At 51.0% G+C, this 16,837-nt stretch overlaps 1 protein-coding gene across 1 annotated transcript; it reads left to right on the top strand.

Moving 5' to 3' along the window:
- The first annotated feature begins 3,759 nt into the window (after positions 1 to 3,759).
- Fkbp6 (FKBP prolyl isomerase family member 6 (inactive)) lies at positions 3,760 to 12,302 on the top strand. Its single transcript, XM_046422815.1, has 8 exons — positions 3,760 to 3,816; positions 3,890 to 4,007; positions 4,374 to 4,463; positions 5,243 to 5,445; positions 7,329 to 7,448; positions 10,581 to 10,775; positions 10,882 to 10,991; positions 12,212 to 12,302. Exons 1-8 carry the CDS (start codon positions 3,760 to 3,762, stop codon positions 12,300 to 12,302), a joined length of 984 nt encoding a protein of 327 aa, XP_046278771.1.
- The last annotated feature ends 4,535 nt before the right edge of the window (positions 12,303 to 16,837 follow it).

Raw genomic sequence — 16,837 nt, 5'->3', positions numbered from 1 at the left:
TGTATCAAACGCTGATCCGGGAATTCAGGATTTAGCAGAAAGCAAGACCTTCTGGAGTATCTCATCCAGAGGGCGGGGGGCTATAAGGCCATAAACACACCATCTAGGAGCGAAAAGCCATGCAGGAAGTAAACAGTGGTGAACACAGGGAATGAAGAGGCGCTTGTGGGAAGGACTATTTTAGAAAGAGGCAGGGCAGTGTCTTTGAAGAGGGGACAGTTGAGCTTGTTGAAAAGAAAATTCCTTAGGCCAATTAACCTTAGTAGAATTCACCTGAGCAAACCAAAACAAAAACAATTTGTGAACCCAGTGTCTCTCAGAGCAGGTTCTGGGAACTCCAACCACCAATGTCATCTGACAGCATTTATGGGATAACACAGAAGTGAGACTTAGAAAACAATGGGCTACTCACCTGGTCACAGCTTATCATGTTAAATCTGTACACAGCTTTATTAATTAAAATTGGCTGCAGCACCTCCTACAACCAACCAAAACTTGTTACTATGACTAAATTCAACGTTGGTTTGGTCTTATGGCCTAGAGCCGGTGCCCAGCTCAAGTTCACAGCCTCACACAAGGAGGTGAAGGATAAAAAGAAGCCAGCCGCCTGAAAGGCTGCAGGAGTGCAATCCAGGCAATGGGTTAGAAAGTGCAAAGGCCCTGAGGCCACAAAGAGCTTGGTATTTGTGAGACACATGATAGAGGGAATCGGTAGCAAAAGCATAAGGCAGAAGGAACCTCAGGAAATGAGGTCAGAGGAGTCATCAGGAAGGGTCAGGGCAAAGGTTTGGATTTCACATTAAGGGCAGTGGGAGCTATTGGATAGATTTTGGTTTTGTTTTGTTTTGTTTTGTGAGTGCCAGGGATTGAACTCAGGGGCACTTGACCCCTGCGTCACATCCGCAGCCCTATTTTTTATTTTTTTAAGAGGGTCTCACAGAGCTGCATGGTGTTTTTTTTTTTGGGGGGGGTTCTGGGGGTTGAACCCAGGGGGGCTTAACCACTGAGCCACATCCCAGTCCCTTATTTTTATATTTTATTAGAGACAGGGTCTCATTGAGTTGCTAAGGGCCTTGCTAAATTGCTGAGATTGGCTTTGAACTGGTGATCCTCCTGCCTCAATCCCGAGCCACTGGGATTACAGGTGTGTGCCACCTCGCCTGGCGAGATGTTTACTTTTGTAGTGATTTATACTTTCAAAACAGCATGGTGGCTGCCACACAAGATACTGGATCACAGGGCCTTGAGCACCTGGTGGATGGATGGTGATGTCAATGGCTGATAACAACATTGGATGTAGAGCAAGCTGGGCACGGTGGTACACACTTCTAAGTCTAGTGATTGGGTGGCTGAGGCAGGAGGATCACAAGTTTGAAGCCTCAGCAACTTAATGAGACCCCGTCTCAAAAATAAGGGCTGGGAAGTAGCTTGGTGATAGAGCATCCCCTGGGTTCAATCCCCAGTACAAAAAGGAAAAGGAAAAAAAAAAGAGGAGACGGGGAAATCTGGGGTCAGATGCCTGAGTAGCTCAGTGGTCTGCAGACAGCCGGCCAACAACGGAATCACATACAGCCTTAAAATAGATTGCTGGGTCCCGCCCCCAGAGGGTGTTTCAGGAGTACACGGATGGGACTAAAAATGTGCATTTCCAAAAAGTTTCCTTGCAACACCGATGCTGCCAGTGTGGGGATCACACTTTGACCTCACACTTCTGTCACTGAAACAGGCCACTGGAAACAGAATCCTGGAACTCTGGAGTTCGGAAGAGGCCCTCTTCTGGCTGGGTACATATGGTTAGGAACATATGTTAAAAATCCATGGGGGGGCTGGGGATGTGGCTCAAGCGGTAGCGTGCCAAGCGTGCGGCCCGGGTTCGATCCTCAGCACCACATACAAAACAAAGATGTTGTGTCCGCCGATAACTAAAAAATAAATATTAAAAATTCTCTCTCTCTCTCTCTCTCTCTCTCTCTCTCTCTCTCTCTCTTTAAAAAAAAAAAAATCCATGGGGATGGTTGGAATCCCTCAGAGATTGAAAAAATAGAATGGATGGCCAGGAGTCCAAGAACTGGCCTGAGGTTGTTAATAGTTAGAGGTCAGGAAGAAGAAGAGACCCAGGAGGGTGTGGTGCCCGGGAAACTGGGGGAGGCAGTACGGCCCCAAGATACCCACGCTCTGATTCCTGTAGTCTGTGAATGTTACCTTCTATGGCAAAAGGAACCACCCTGCAGAGGTAAATCAGGTCTATAACCTGGGCTCAGTGTAATTACATCAGTCTTTAACAGAAGAGAACTTTGAACGGCTGAAGTCAAGAGAGAGATGCAGAAGAAAAAGAGGCAAGAGCCCAACCATTGTAAGAAGTGGCTGCACTGTTGCTGCTTCTGAAAAAAAGCCACACACATCATGGGACTGAAGGGAGGATTCTAGCAGTTAAGGGTGGCCCCTGGCTGACAGTCAACAAGGAGACAGATCTCAAATCCAGAACCTCAGGGATCTGGATTCTGCCAACTATGTGAAGGAACTTGGAGGTGAACTCTTCCCTGGGTGTCCAGTAAATAATGCAATCTTCCTAACACCTGGATCTCAGCTCAAGGAGACCAAACTCAACTACTCAGCCAAGGGATGTCTGATGCATCTGGCCACAAGAGCATGTTTTTTGTTTTGGTTTTCCTTGCTGGCTGGGTCTGGGTGAAAGTGGTATTAAAAAGGATAAAAAGAAACCGCAGGATGAGGATGAGATGGTAAGTGAAAAGACCTTTACAGCCACTCTTGGAGTAGTTATTCCCCAAAGGGCAGTAGGAGGGAACAAGGGGACAAAGGCTTTGTTCACGTTTCCCCCAACTCCTGGGATAAAGAAGGCAAGAGGGAAAGGACCCAAGAAATGAGGATCAAGGGTCCATCCTCCTTTGTGCCGCGAAAGAGATTTCGAGGACTCTGACAGCATGAGAAATTATCACCACCACCCCACCCCCCACCCCACCCCCGCCAAGAACCGGGGGTACTCCCTTAGTCTTGGCCAGGGCCTGAATTTCTCCAGAACATGAGGCCATATTTCTGGAGCGCCCTCCCCAGCCTGCCCTGGCCGTGTGCGCCACCCATGCTCCCAGTTGCGTCCTCCATCTTGTTTCCTGTGCTCCCCCACGTGAGCCACCACCTACCTCCACTAAGTGGTCCACCGAGTTCTTCCCTGAGGCCCGACACGTGCCCCACCGCGTCCCCATAACCTGCTCCTCTGGGCTGCGCCCAGTCGCGCCAGATGCCTCCGCCTAGCTCTGTGCCGCCCACCACGCCCCCCATGCTCCGCGCGCGCTGTCACATTCCTACCAAGTCCTCGCGAGTTCCTGTCACGTGCCCCGTGGTGTTCCGCGCTCTCCGTCACGTGCCCCACGCCCCGCGCGCCCTTATCGTGCGCCCGTCGTGCTCTGCGCGCCCATCACGGGCCCCACGCCCGCCCTTATCATGCGCCCGTCGTGCTTTGCGCGGCTGTCACCCTCCCTCCAGGCCCTCCGCGTCCCCTGCACGTGCTCCGCCGTTGGCCCGTGAGGTTCCTGCCGCGTGCAGGCCTTTGGCGGCGGTTGGCCCCAGGCGATGAGCACCTTCACGTGGCCCCAGAACGGAACGCCGCCGTCGGGAGCGGCCTGCCGGGTATGAGGGGGCAGTGGGCCGCCCTCGGAACCTCCGGAACCTCGGAGCCCTGGCCAGCGGGCAGCCTGGGGTGGGCTGAGGGCTCGCGCGGCGCGTAGGGCTGGCGGCGCGGACATGGGGGGCAGCGCCCGGAACCCAGGAGGCCTGGAAGGGGACGACGCCCCTGGCCAGGTAGGGCCTAGGACGCCGCATTGGGGTCTAGGGTGGCCTGGGGCTCTGAGGTCTGCCTCTCTCACTCTCACAGTCGCCCTACCAGCGCCTGAGTCAGAGGATGCTGGACATTACCGGAGACCGGGGCGTGCTGAAGGACGTCATCCGAGAGGGCACCGGGGACCTGGTGACACCTGACGCCTCGGTGCTAGGTACGGGGGCAGGGCTGTCCTGTGTTCTTGGACTGCATTTCCTTTGGAGAGAAGGAGGCCACGTGTTTTTTATTGTCTTTAATTTATTAATTTTTGAGTGCGCTCTCTAAGGTGACCGTGAAGGATGCCATGTGACCTCTGCGTGATGCTGCCCTGAACGCGGAGCGCGCCAAGGCGCAAGAGTGGAGCTTTCGAGCCTCAGGGCCCAAGAGCCGCGTCCACAACGCCAAGAGTCCCCTGTGGCTCTGGGTCTCGAGCAGCTCCAGTTCACACAGTCCTGTGTTCCCGTGGAGTAACTCTGCACACTCAGGGTCATGCTGGTGAGGGTGTCTTGCGGGTTTTCCTCACCACTCTCTTCTGTCCTAGTGAAATATTCTGGATATTTGGAGCACATGGACAAGCCTTTCGATTCTAATTGTTTCAGGAAAACTCCGAGGCTAATGAAACTTGGAGAAGGTAAGTTCAGGCTGGGAGCAGGAAAAGAAGGCGCACAAGGTTTTAGGAATGGGAAACTGTCCAAAGCCCAGGTTCTTACAGTTGGTTTTTCTGAGGCTGCGTTTTAGTGAACCAGCCATGTTCTGTTTCCCATTTCCCCTGAAGACCCGGCTTCCTGGGTGGTGGCTACCTGGCGAGATTATCTTTGAATCCTAACCTACCCACTTACCCATTGGGCATTTATCCTTGTTCATTTGTTAAGTAAATGAACATCGGATGCTTGCTTGCCACCACATGTACAAAAATAAATAAATAGAAGTTTGTACTCAGATAATGAGGACATTACTGCCATTAAGAACTTCCGTGTGGCAGAGATTGATCTGCATTAAGACAATTAGTCAGGTCGAACTGGCTGAGGGCCTGGGAGGTATGCGCAGTGTTGTGGGTGCGGTTGATGAAGGCATGAGTAGTTTCAGCTGGGAGGATCACAGAAGGATTCATGGAAGAGGGGATTCAAAATTAGCTCTAAGTTTGAGTAAGTTAGGGATAGAAGCTGAACATGGGGTGAGGAGGCAGACACAGCAGGAAGAAGGAGCCAGATGGAAACATAGGTGCCAGAATACTGCTGAGTGAGGAGAAGCTGGAGTTTGGGAATGGGAGGGTCACAGGAAGCAAGGCTGACCAGTAGCTGGGACCACAATGCAGAAGGCTTGGGGTATGGACTTGGAAGGGGGAAGAGATGATGGTATTGAACAGGATGATGGGTGAGCTTGAAGTGAGTTCTCTGTCCCTTCTTTCAGACATTACCCTTTGGGGTATGGAACTGGGTCTTCTGAGCATGCGGAGAGGGGAGCTGGCCAGGTTTCTGTTCAAACCAACCTATGCCTATGGAACGCTGGGCTGTCCTCCCCTGATTCCCCCCAACACTACTGTCCTGTTCGAGATTGAGCTTCTTGACTTCCTGGACTCAGCTGAGTCAGACAAGTTTTGTGCCCTTTCAGCTGTAAGTTCTTGAGTACAGGTGTCAACACTTTCCGGAAGGAGGGATGAGTTTGTTTGGGTGGTCCTCCTAGCTAGCCTGCCGCCCTTGATTTTGGGAGTCCAGATTCCCCCAGGCTTCCTGCATGGTGGTGGTGTGTTGAGAGCCACAGCCAAAGGGGCCCCAGCAAACTTCCAGCTGATTGACTCACTGTGGCCCCAGCAAACTTCCAGCTGCCAGCTGATTGGCTCCTCTGTGGTGATGCTCATTGGGCTATTTCCCCGCCCTTTCAGACCACGGAGCTGCTCACTGGGGGACTCTTTTGGCTCCACCCATACGACCCAGCCAATCCTCCTCAAGACCAGGAGGAGTGGGGATTTGAGAGGCTCCTGGGAAGCCGGTTGTTGGCAGTTGGGCTCTGAGGGAATTCCTGAAGAGCTCATGTGGTCCAGCGTGTGTGTTCTAAAAATAAAGGTGGATTGTGCCCAGCCAGACTGTGGCAGTGGTGGAAGAGGACTTCACCTCCTAGTCTTGTCTTTCTGAGATAAATGTTCGGGGCCAAGATATGGCTGTGGGTTCACAGGTTGAGCTGATCACTCATTCACCCTTTGCCTGGTTTTCCTTAAAAGACAGGGAATGAGTCAGGCATTGGTAGCTTATAACTAAGGTGACTATAGTTTATGATCCTGTTTAGGGCACTGGAGAGTGAAAGGCACTGGGCAGGATACCCCAGATATCAGACATAAGCTGGGATGAGTGGTCACTGTCCTCGTAACTTATCTTTTTTTTGTTTTGTTTTGTTTTTTAAGTACCAGGGATTGAACTAAGGGGCAGTGGACCACTGAGCCACATCCCCAGTCCAACTTTGTTTTTTATTTAGAGCAGAGTCTCACTGAGTTGTTTAGTGACTTTTTTTTTTTTTTTTCCCTGAGGCTGGTTTTGAACTCCTTCTGCCTCAGCCTCCTGAGCCGCTGGGATTACAGGCATGCACCACTACGCCCAATGTAACTTAAGTCTTGACCTTATCCTGTAGCCTTCTGTTTACCCCTTTTGGTAGATGCTGGGCTTAGGTCCTGTAAGCAATCATACGCAATGTCTTTACCATGTGGCACACTGCATACATGCCCTTAGATGTCCTTCCCAGGCTTTGCGTTTCCATATGATATGGAATCTCCATAAACTGTCAGAGCTCCAAGTAAGAATTTCACTTTTTCTCATCTTCCACAGAGTATAAGTTTTTGGAGGTGCCTAGGACCCACCTCAGGGTAGTGATGTAGGATCTCTGGGGGGGCCTGGAGAAGAGGCTTTGCAGGTGATTTTGTGTGTGTGTTTGTGTGTGCACACGTGGGCGCTGGGGATTGAACTGAGGGGTGCTCTACCACTGAGCCACACCCCTATCCCGTTTTATTTTTTACTTCGAGATAGGATGTCTCTAAGTTGTCAAGACTGGCCTTGAACTTGCTCACCTCCTGCCTTAGCTTCCTAAGTTGCTGGGATTATAGGCTTGTGCCACCACTCCTGGCTTCTGTGGGTGATTCTGACACTTGGGATCATGACCACAAAGACCACCAGAGCTCTGAGCAAACCAGGAGCTGGTTAAGCTTGCTGGATAGGTGCTGCTGTGAGCCCGAGTCCGTGCTGGGTGAGCTCCGTCGGTTCTTAAGGCTGTGGATGCTGTTGCCTCAGTAAGCGTCTCGCGGTTAGCTGCTGCGGTTTCCCTCTGGCTCTAGCCTGGAAAATTGGCCAGTGGTGATAGTAACCTCTCGCAGCCTCTGTTGGGATGACTTCTGTGCACACGGAGGAGTAAACAGGGTTCACAGTTTCCGTGGTCCCAGCTGCAATGCACTTGTATTGTAGCATTGTGGCTTTTGACTTCCTTACTGGGGATTCTTTTCTTTGATCCTCAGGAGCAGCAAGACCAATTTCCTCTTCAGAAGGTACTCAAAGTGGCAACAACTGAAAGGGAGTTTGGCAATTACCTTTTCCGCCAAAATCGCTTCTATGATGCCAAAGTGAGGTATAAACGGGTAAGGATGCTTTGAAAGTTAAATGTAAATCTCGAAAACTTCATTGCTTAAAAAGCATAAAAACGTGTGTCTTTCCCTGCTCTTTGTGAGCAGCTGTTAAGAAAAGTCTTGAAGAAAGTCCTCGTGCCGGGGGTTAATGACTGGGAGATGTGGTGATATTGTGTGTTTTGGTCTCCCTCTGGCACATGGGTGTCATTAGGTCATGAAAATTTGTTATATAACTATCCACTTATTTTTGCACTTACCTATGGGTACACTTTATTTAGAAGTTGAAAATATTCAATCCCACTGTCTAAAAAAACTAAAGTCAATTAATTTTTAAAAATCTCCTTCCCAGTTTGCCATCCTCCCACCTGGCTTCTGCACCCTGGTTGCCTTCTGCACTTCCTGTCCCTCTGTTGGTGGAGATGGCACTGCTCTCTGGGCTCATTGTCTTCTCACCAAGCTTCTGATGATGATGCTCCCCGTGCAGGTTATACTGACAGCAGTTTTCTGCGACCTTTTCTGCTTCATTCATTCAACAAACAGTAGGAGCACTTTCCATGCGCCAAACTGTACCCCAATCTCTGAGGCAAACAAGACAGTCTAGGCATTCTGACCCTGTCCGTTGGCATACTGAGCCTAGGCTATGAAGGATTTGCATCCAGTGGAAAGTAACAGAATCCTGAAAAACAGTACTTTGAAAGCTGGAAACTTAATTTTTATGTAAGGGAATTGTGAAGGAGGCAGTGCAAGGCTGGTGTAGCAGTCACATGGCCTCAGGGTGCCAGCCGCCTCCGTGTCTTTGCCTACCCTCCTCTGTGTGCTTACCCACCTGGAATGTCTTGGTTGTCTTTTTCCTCTTAAGAAGGTCACTCAGTCTTCAGGTCACATGGTCATGGCGATTGTAAGAAGGGAGGGGGGAGGAGAGTATGGTGTGTATTTACCTTAAGAGTATTTATTCCAGGGGTTGGGGTTGTGGTCGGTGGTAGAGCATTAACCTAGCACGCACGAGGCCCTGGGTTTGATCCTCAGTACCACATTAAAAATAAAGAAATAAAACAAAAGTATTGTGACCAACTACAACTAAAAAATGAAAAATATTTTTTAAAGTATTCCAGAAATCTCCCCAAGACTTCTGTCTCACTGCCTGCCTGGTTTGGTGGCACACACCTATAATCCCAGCCACTCAGAAGCCTAAGGCAGAAGATTCACAAGATTCACAAGGGGCTGTAACTCCTTGATAAAGCACCCCTGGGTTCAACCGCCAGTTCTGCACACAAAAATAATAAATACAGTGAAAATATACCTCTGGGGTTGGGATTGTGGCTCAGTGGTGGAGCACTTGCCTAGCACCTGTGAGGCACTGGGTTCTATCCTCAGTACCACATAAAAAATAAACAAATAAAATAAAGGTATTGTGTCCGTCTATAACTAAAAATGTATTTTAAAAAAAATCTCTCTGGCCAGACCCATGTTACATAGACCCTCTGTATGGGAACTGGGAAACTGCAGTGATAGGGATGGAATTCAGGGCCTCGTGCATGCTAAGCAGATGTTCTAACACTGAGCTACGCCCCTGGCCCAAAATGTTTTTTCTTTTTTTAATATATATTTATTTTGTAGTTTTAGGTGGACACAATATCTTTATTTTTTTATGTGGTGCTGAGGATGGAACCCAGTGCCTCATGCATGGCAGGCGAGCGCGCTACCACTTGAGCCACATCTCAAGCCCCCCAAAATGTTTTTTAATTAGCATGTTGTTGCATGGAATGAGTTGGCAGTGTCAAATGTGGGGAAGTAGATATTGGGCAAAATCTGCCGCATCAGGCATATGTGAGTGTACCCCAGTGAGGGGAGGGAAGAGCACATCACATGCTGCCACTTTAGAGTGTGAGGTGGACTTGGAAGGTCCAGGCAGCCTCGTGGAGAGGTCGATGCAGGTGCTGTTACTTGGAAGCTCCTTGAGCCACCTACTTCAAGCAGCCCCTCCTCCCGAGCCTGACCTCTGAAGCTTCCCTGGTGACGCTCTGTATTGCCTTCTCCATGGTCTGCGCTGGTGAATGATCTCTTGCCTTCTGACGTTGGCTTCTCAATACAGAAGTTGAGGCCGTAGTCCTCGCTGTTGGTCTCCTGATGATGGGTTATCTTTTCAAAGTTGGCATTGGATTTGTGTTGTTGAGGGTGTATAACTGTTGCCTCTTGCTGAGCTGAGAGGTTTCTTATCTTCCATCCAGTTCTTCTGCAGCCTCCCCTCTGTGTCCCTCAAGTCGCCTCTTTGTTGCTTGGTTCTCTATCTTCCTTTCACGTCTTTTCCCGAACTCTCCTGGCCGTCCCTAGCCACAGGGAAGGCCAGCAGATGCACTCTGTGGTGTTCCAGCAGAGGATCTGCTGCTGTGAAAGGAGGGAGGATGGCTGCCAGAGGGCTCCTCTCCCTAGAGGCTGTCCTTGAGTGGCTGCTGAAATTTGAAAGAAGCATCTGGAAGCTGATGGACTCCAAGGCCTGGCGGGGCACATTGCAGTCTGGCCAGTGGCAGCTCCACACCTAATGTGTGTAAAGTGCCGCAGCTTCTGCCTGGCACGCATGCCTAGCCGCAGTGCTGCAGGCGGGAGTGAGCAGGGGAGCAGGTCAGAGCCTCACCATCTACTGCTGACTGTCCTGTCCATCAGCCACCTGTCACCTACATCACACCTGTCCCAGCTCCTTCCTGTTCCTGGATCAAGAGCCTCTTTTGTTCCATTTCTTCAGAAAATAGACCACCCGATTCCTGAGGTGGTAACCACCTGGATGGATAGGAAGTGAGAGGGCCCCATCCGCCCTTTCTCAGCTCCATCTCTGTCCCCTCAAAAGCTCTGCTTCCGGTTCCATCAGTTCCCGGCTCCTTGGGCTCTGAACTGCGGGTTGGCCACTGACACCCAGCTGTTGCCCCTCTCCTGGCCTCTGCTCTTGGTGGCACAACTTCCTTACTCCTCAGAGTTGGATGAGAGTAGAGGACGTGTGCTGCCCGCCCTGCTCATCCAGAAGTTTGAGCTGCTGTTTCTGTTAGAATTTCCTGACTTTTACTCGTGGACCTCTGTGTCCTGCAACCTTGCCGAGCTCCTGATTTCAGCTTCTGGGTTCTAGTGTGTGAGATGCTCCTCCTCCCCCTGCAGGCCTTGTTGCTTCTCCACCGGCGCCTGGCTCCCCCTGAAGAGCAGCACCTGGTGGAGGCGGCCAAGCTCCTTGTTCTCCTTAACCTGTCCTTTGCCTACCTGAAACTAGACCGACCCACCATGGCCCTGCGCTACGGAGAGCAGGCTCTGATCATTGACCAAAAGAATGCCAAGGCCCTCTTCAGGTGTGGACAGGTGAGCTGGGGACAAATGCCAAGAAAAGGAGCAGCGTGCTCAGCTCAGTCGCTGCCGGGAGCCCCCCTTCCCAAGCGCGCTCTGAAAGCTCTGCGCTGTCCCACAGGCTTGCCTCCTCCTGACCGAGTACCAGCAGGCCCGGGATTTTCTAGTGCGAGCCCAGAAGGAACAGCCCTTCAACCATGACATTAATAACGAGCTGAAGAAACTGGCCAGGTGAGACTCTGTCAGCAGGAATGTGACCACAGGTGGAGTGAGATGGAGCTACCTTTCTGGTCCAGCCACCTGGGTGGAGGACTGGCTGGTGACCATTTGGGAGGCAGCCCCATCTAGAGCTGGTTTTCTGAAGTGCTCAGTGCCCTACACCAGCATTCCCTGGTGGGAAGGGGGACCAACTGCCAAATATGACATCATCATTTCTTACCTTCCTGTGCCCTCCTTGCAAATAAGCGCCCCCTAGAAACATGGGGCAGTATAATTTTTTCTCTGGGACTGGGGATTGAACCCTGGTGGTATGTAACCAGTGAGCTATGCCCCCAGCCCTTTTTATATTTTATTCTGGGACAGGGTCTCACTACATTGCTAATGCTGATCTCAAACTTGTAATCCTCCTGCCTCAACCTCCAAAGTCACTAGGATTACAGGCATGTGACCCTGTGCCCAGCAACCAGTATAATCCTTAGTGTGTCCCATGCTTTAGACTAACTGCCCACACCGCCTGAAACTCACCCACTGTTCTCAACAGACTGTGGCATTCCGTGGGATCAGAAATGAGTCTATCAGGTCTGATTCTCACCTGACTTTTGGCAACATAATTTTTCTGACTCTGGAAGTTGTGGGTTCATTTTGGAGAAAACTTCAAAAATATTCTCTGATAAATGAAGTCACCTAGTAAGACAGTAGCTGTTTTCTAAGGTATATTCCTGTTCCTCTGCGTTGGTCAGATTCTCTACTCCTCTTAACATTCAATAGTCAACCCAGCTACTCAAACCTTTCTTGGCATTGAGTCTGAGGTGTGTGCATCTCTTATATTTGGATTAAATTGTTGTATTTTAGGCCTTTTAAGACCTTCCAGAAATTGACTTTCTGAAGCATAAAAATATCCTCTCTTGTTAGATGTGGAAGTTTTGGACCCTGACAGTTCCTTAGCAGAAAATCTCAAGATAAGCTAGAAGCGCTGAGTGTGAGGGGTCGAATGGCAGGACTTGGCCCAGATCCCCATGTGGAGTGGCTGCAGCCTTCATGGCTGCCATCTTTTCAAGTGGTGGCTTTGTGTCCAAGGCTTCTAGACAGGCTGTGACCCAGCCCCTCCAGCCTCACTTGCACCCACCCCTGGTTCAATTTAAGGCCTGTTGAGTTTTCAGCGTTTCTGTACCTGAGCAGAGAATTCCAGCCACCAGGTGTCACCTCTTACAAACTCTGTATTCTCTGTACAGCTATTACAGGGACTACACGGACAGAGAGAAGGAGATGTGCCACCGGATGTTTGCCCCTTGTGAGAACAGCTCCACAGCAGGAGAGCGCTGAAGGTAGTGGAGAGGACTGGACGCGCAGTCACCTCGGCTCTCCCCCTGTGCCCCCCAGGAATGGTGGCCATGCACCGTTGAGTGTGGAGGGGGAGGAGGAAAGCACCTGTGGCAGCTGAGGACAAAACACACCGTGGTGAGCCTTCTCACAGAGACGGTCACCCTGGGAAGATTAGCAAGACTTGGAGGTTAAATCTGTAGGTTTATTTGGGAGGCTGTGAGCTTTAACACTTCAAAAAAAAAACCTTTTTTTTGTGATGGGGGGGGGACACTGGGGTTTGAACTCGCTCAACCACTGAGCCACATCTCCAGGCTCTTTTGTATTTAAATATTATTTAGAGATAAAAGTCTCACTGAGTTGCTAAGGCTGGCTTTGAATTCCCGATCCTCCTGCCTCAGCCTCCTGAGCTGCTGGGATTACAGGCCTGCGCCACCGCACCTGGCATAAGTACATTTTTTTTCATGTTTTATGTTAAATTCTCCTCGTGGAGATAAAGTTTTATTAATGTGACAATTTTGCTGGGCTTCAAAGCAAAGAATCAGGCTTTTCATCTGATTTTTTCCTAAGAATTTGAAAACCTCCAGTCTCACTTTGCTTCTGATGCAGCTCTAAATTTGATGAAATCTAGGCATTGAGGTGGGTAGGGTCGCGCTGTGCCTCTTAAATTCTAACAGAACTGGAGATTGGGAAGGTACTGGAACCAACAGCAAAATCTGTCCCAAGCACAGAGCTCCTGACGTAGCAGCCCAGGGTAGGTGGCGCCATGGGGACATGAGATACCCTTCAGGGCTGGTCTGCTGTTACTTAGGAAACTTGATGGAAACAAAACCACCTGCCTTTAACATCTGCTTAGCTGGGCAGATACCTCCCTCTCTTGAGAGAAGTTAAGCAAGAGCAAGAGAACAGCTGTGGAGCGGCTCTGCACGGTGGATCTAGCCTTTGTCGCTGCCTCCTCCGTCTCTACAGAAGCAGCGAGAGAGGGGAGGGCGGAGAAGAGGCCCCTTCACCCTCCACGCTCGCGTGCGCTCCGAGCCGCTGGTCTACCCTGTGAGGTGCCACCGCAGGCCTCGGGTAGACATTGCCTTCCTCCTGATATGCCCTTGTGACCCCAGCCTGCAGGTCTCCTGGGAGAGAGGCCAGAATACATTTGGCTTTGTTAATGTCCAGGACAGAGGTGGCCGTTTGCCAGATAGTGCATCGGGATCCAACAGGTCCTGCCATTAGTGACTGTCCTGTCTTTCCAGGGCCCAGCCTCAAACCACATCTTTGGATACCCACCTGGGCGACATCCTTCCTCTCCATCTTCTGTACCTGCCACGGCTCCTTAGTCTAAGAATTTGAGGCTGGTGCTATTTAGGTGGTTTCTTAGGTGTTGCTTTGTGTGTGTGTGGGGGGGGTGGGGGTAGGATGGATACCAGGGATTGAACCCAGGGCTTCTTAACCACAAAGCCATATCCCCAGCCCTTTTCATGTTTTGAGACAGAGTGTGAGTTACTTAAGGGCTCACTAAGTTGCTGAGGCTGGCTTTGAACTTGCGATCCTCCTGCCTCAGCCTCCCAAGTTGCTGGGATTGCAGGTGGGCCACCTCACTCTTGGTATTCCTAACTGAAGTGTTTTATCTTGGCAGCAAAGTGACCATATTTATGGCTGAACTGGCAATTGTCACATGCCCATTGTTGTTAAGATTGTGACTTATGTCAGCTTTTGTTGTTGACAGTCTCCCTGCTCCCTGTTTTCTATTGTACTTGTGGCCTTGCCAGTCATTTAAAAGAGGCTAAAACCATGATCATCCTGATGGCCTTGTCTTAGCTGGGCCGTTTTCAGTTGTGTCGTCGTCTCTGATGCTGGGTGTTCCTGACTTGGTGAGGTTCCTTCTGGTGGAGTGAGTGTCCTCTCAGGTGTGATCTCTGAGCCTCTGATTGAAGAAGGCTGGTTTTTTTGAGAACAGAGACCATGTCTTTTTGTCTTTATATTTTGTAGCTCTGGGAATGGTGCCTGTGACAATTGGCCCTGGTACGTGGTGGTTGCACCAAGTGTAAGATGGTCAGAATGGTGTGCCCCTCCTTTCCAACATATCCCGCAGGCTGCAGATTCCCATGTCAGCTGTCAGGATTCTTGGTATTGCCAGTAATTCTCCACCGTCATCCAAAAAGAGGGTTACTGAAGGGCACCTGGGAGCAGCTCACAGACTCCAGGCAGGAGTGTGCACAGTACCCGGGCATGTGGAGGCCAGGCAGTGCTGAGGGCCTCGGGGACTCGGCCCTTCTCTCTGCCTCCTCCTCACCCGCAGCTAGGGAGGCCCAGCTGTGCACACCCCACACCTCCCTCCTCTTTCTGTACCCACCACAGCTCCAGTTGGGAAGCCTCGAGGGGGATCTGGCCTGGCCTGGGCAGGTGGAGTCCCAGGAGCGTCCCCTCCCCAGGACCAGTGTGGGTGGGAGTGACAATATGCAACACGGTGGCACAGGAGTGGAGGGCATGGGCAGATAGACAGAAAGCCGGCCTGCTCTCCAGGCAGCACCTGGTCTTGCTGGGTCTGGCAGGGGACCGTCTGCCAGCTTGTGGTAAGGAGTCTGGCCACTCCTGGTGCTAGGAGCTGAACAGTGGCAGAAACAGACGAGTCCATGGTGGTGGCCCTTTGTCATCTCCCTCAGGACTCGAGGCCCTGGCACACACTGCCAGCTGGGAGCTGGCTTTGGGTCATCACAGCGGTCAACCTAAGAGGGTTTTTCTCAGAACATCAGAAGACCTAGAGGTTTATAGTGGACCCAGAGCAGCTTTTGATAAGCTGCTTAAGAGTTGCTTTTCCTATGGTTTGCGAAGCACTGAAGGTGGGGCTCATGGGTTTGTGGGACCATGGGGAGACCCCCCAGCAGGCATTGCCCAACAGCAGAGCTGCCTTCCCCACAGCAGCCTTGATTCTTTCTGGGCCCTCAGAGCTGCCAACAGAGTTGGAAACACTTGGAGTGGTGGTTAACATTTGTTCTAGTCCTGTTTCTGTACCTGTCACCATCTGCAATTGGAGTTTGTGTGATACTCTTCCTGTCCTAATGTGCTAGTGTCTGAGACCTTCACAGTCATTTAATTGTGTTTGGAAAAGACATAAAGGATGCACCATAGCTATTTTCATCTAAGTGGTGAGATTTGTTTTGTGGTTTCCCAAGGTCAGAGCAGTAAGCAAACACCATAGGAAGACGAGCTTGGCCTGCTCAGAGGGTTTACTAGTTAAACGTCCTACCATGCACGGGGGGCACTTCCCAACATGGGGAGCACTCAGAATTGGACCCTCCACTGTGCTCTCCCAGGGTCGGTCGTCTCGAGAGCACCTGTTAGGTCTGTCTGAACAGAGCTAGAGGTCCCCTGTGAAGTGGGTGACGTGTGAGATTAGATGGCCTTTCCGGTCATTTCCATTGAACGTTTTACTGTCAGGTTAACTTTGAAGGTGGAGGGTGGCAGCTTTCATCCTTAAAATCCTTCAAGCAGTGGTGCTCCCCTGCAGTCCAGCTACGTGAGAGGCTGAGGCAGGAGGACTGCTTGAGCCTGGGAGTTCAAGGCCACTCTGGGCAACCTAGCAAGACCCTGTGTTGTGGGGAAAAGTCACACCAGAAAAGGAAATGGGAGAATCCTGGTTTGAGAGCAGGTGGGGTTTGTTGCTGCCTGTTCACGAGGCACAGCTGCAAAGGGAGCTTGGTCTTTCTTGCTTGGCCACCAGTGGTAAAGCCATCAGTGACCTCTTCCGCTGTCTGTGGAGCTGGCTCTCTTCAGATGCTGTCTGGAGCTGTGTGGCCCATAGAGAGAGGCCCCGTGCTGCGCCTGCAGTCCTGGGGTCTAATAGGACAGAACCATCAGCGAAATCACAGGGAATGCAGGAGGAGCCTCGTGAGCTGCTGCCCTGATGGGAGGGAGACTCTGCTTGCCCAGCCTGGAGGACAGCCCATCAGCAGTGCAGGGTGGCTGCCGTGCCCAGGGCCTGGAAATGGCCTGTGGTAGCTGGGGGAAAGAACTGGAGCTAATTTTTCTGGGGGAGAGAAGCTATAAGGTATAGGTTAGCCAAGAGCTAACGGAAGGCAGGCGGCACAACTAGGAGCCCAGGGAGGCGCTGCTGCACTAGAAGTGACTTGGGAAGCTTTCCGAGGAGCCGCCAGGGCTGCAGCCCTCACAGGCCACCCTGTGATGGCCCCACGGCTCACCTGAGCCTGGCTTTCATTCTTTGGGTTTGTCATATTTTGTTTTTGTTCTAGATTGCTTTGAGAGCATTACTACAGGTTCATTAAGGTTTTTCCCCAGTTTATTTTTATTAACTTTGGTCAAAATTTTTACGTGTCATACTTTATGTGCCAGGGATTCTTCTGCAGGTGTCATGTGGATCAGTGTTTTAATATAATAGCTCCCTGATGCAGAGGAGGGTCTCTACAAGGATGACCTAGACACGAAGGGGCCAAGTAACGTGCCAAGGTGACAATGGCCAGTAAGCGATAGAACCCCTGAGCCAAGCCCTGCCCATTTGGCCCAGAGCCAGCAAGCTAAAACTCCTG

The sequence above is a fragment of the Marmota monax genome, unplaced genomic scaffold, assembly GCF_021218885.2.
Source record: "Marmota monax isolate L192 unplaced genomic scaffold, Marmota_monax_Labrador192_F-V1.1 WCK01_AAM20220418_F8-fsc00237, whole genome shotgun sequence".
Taxonomy (NCBI): Eukaryota; Metazoa; Chordata; class Mammalia; order Rodentia; family Sciuridae; genus Marmota; species Marmota monax.
Note: the sequence above shows the minus strand (reverse complement) of the source record. Positions and strands in the feature narration are given on the sequence as shown.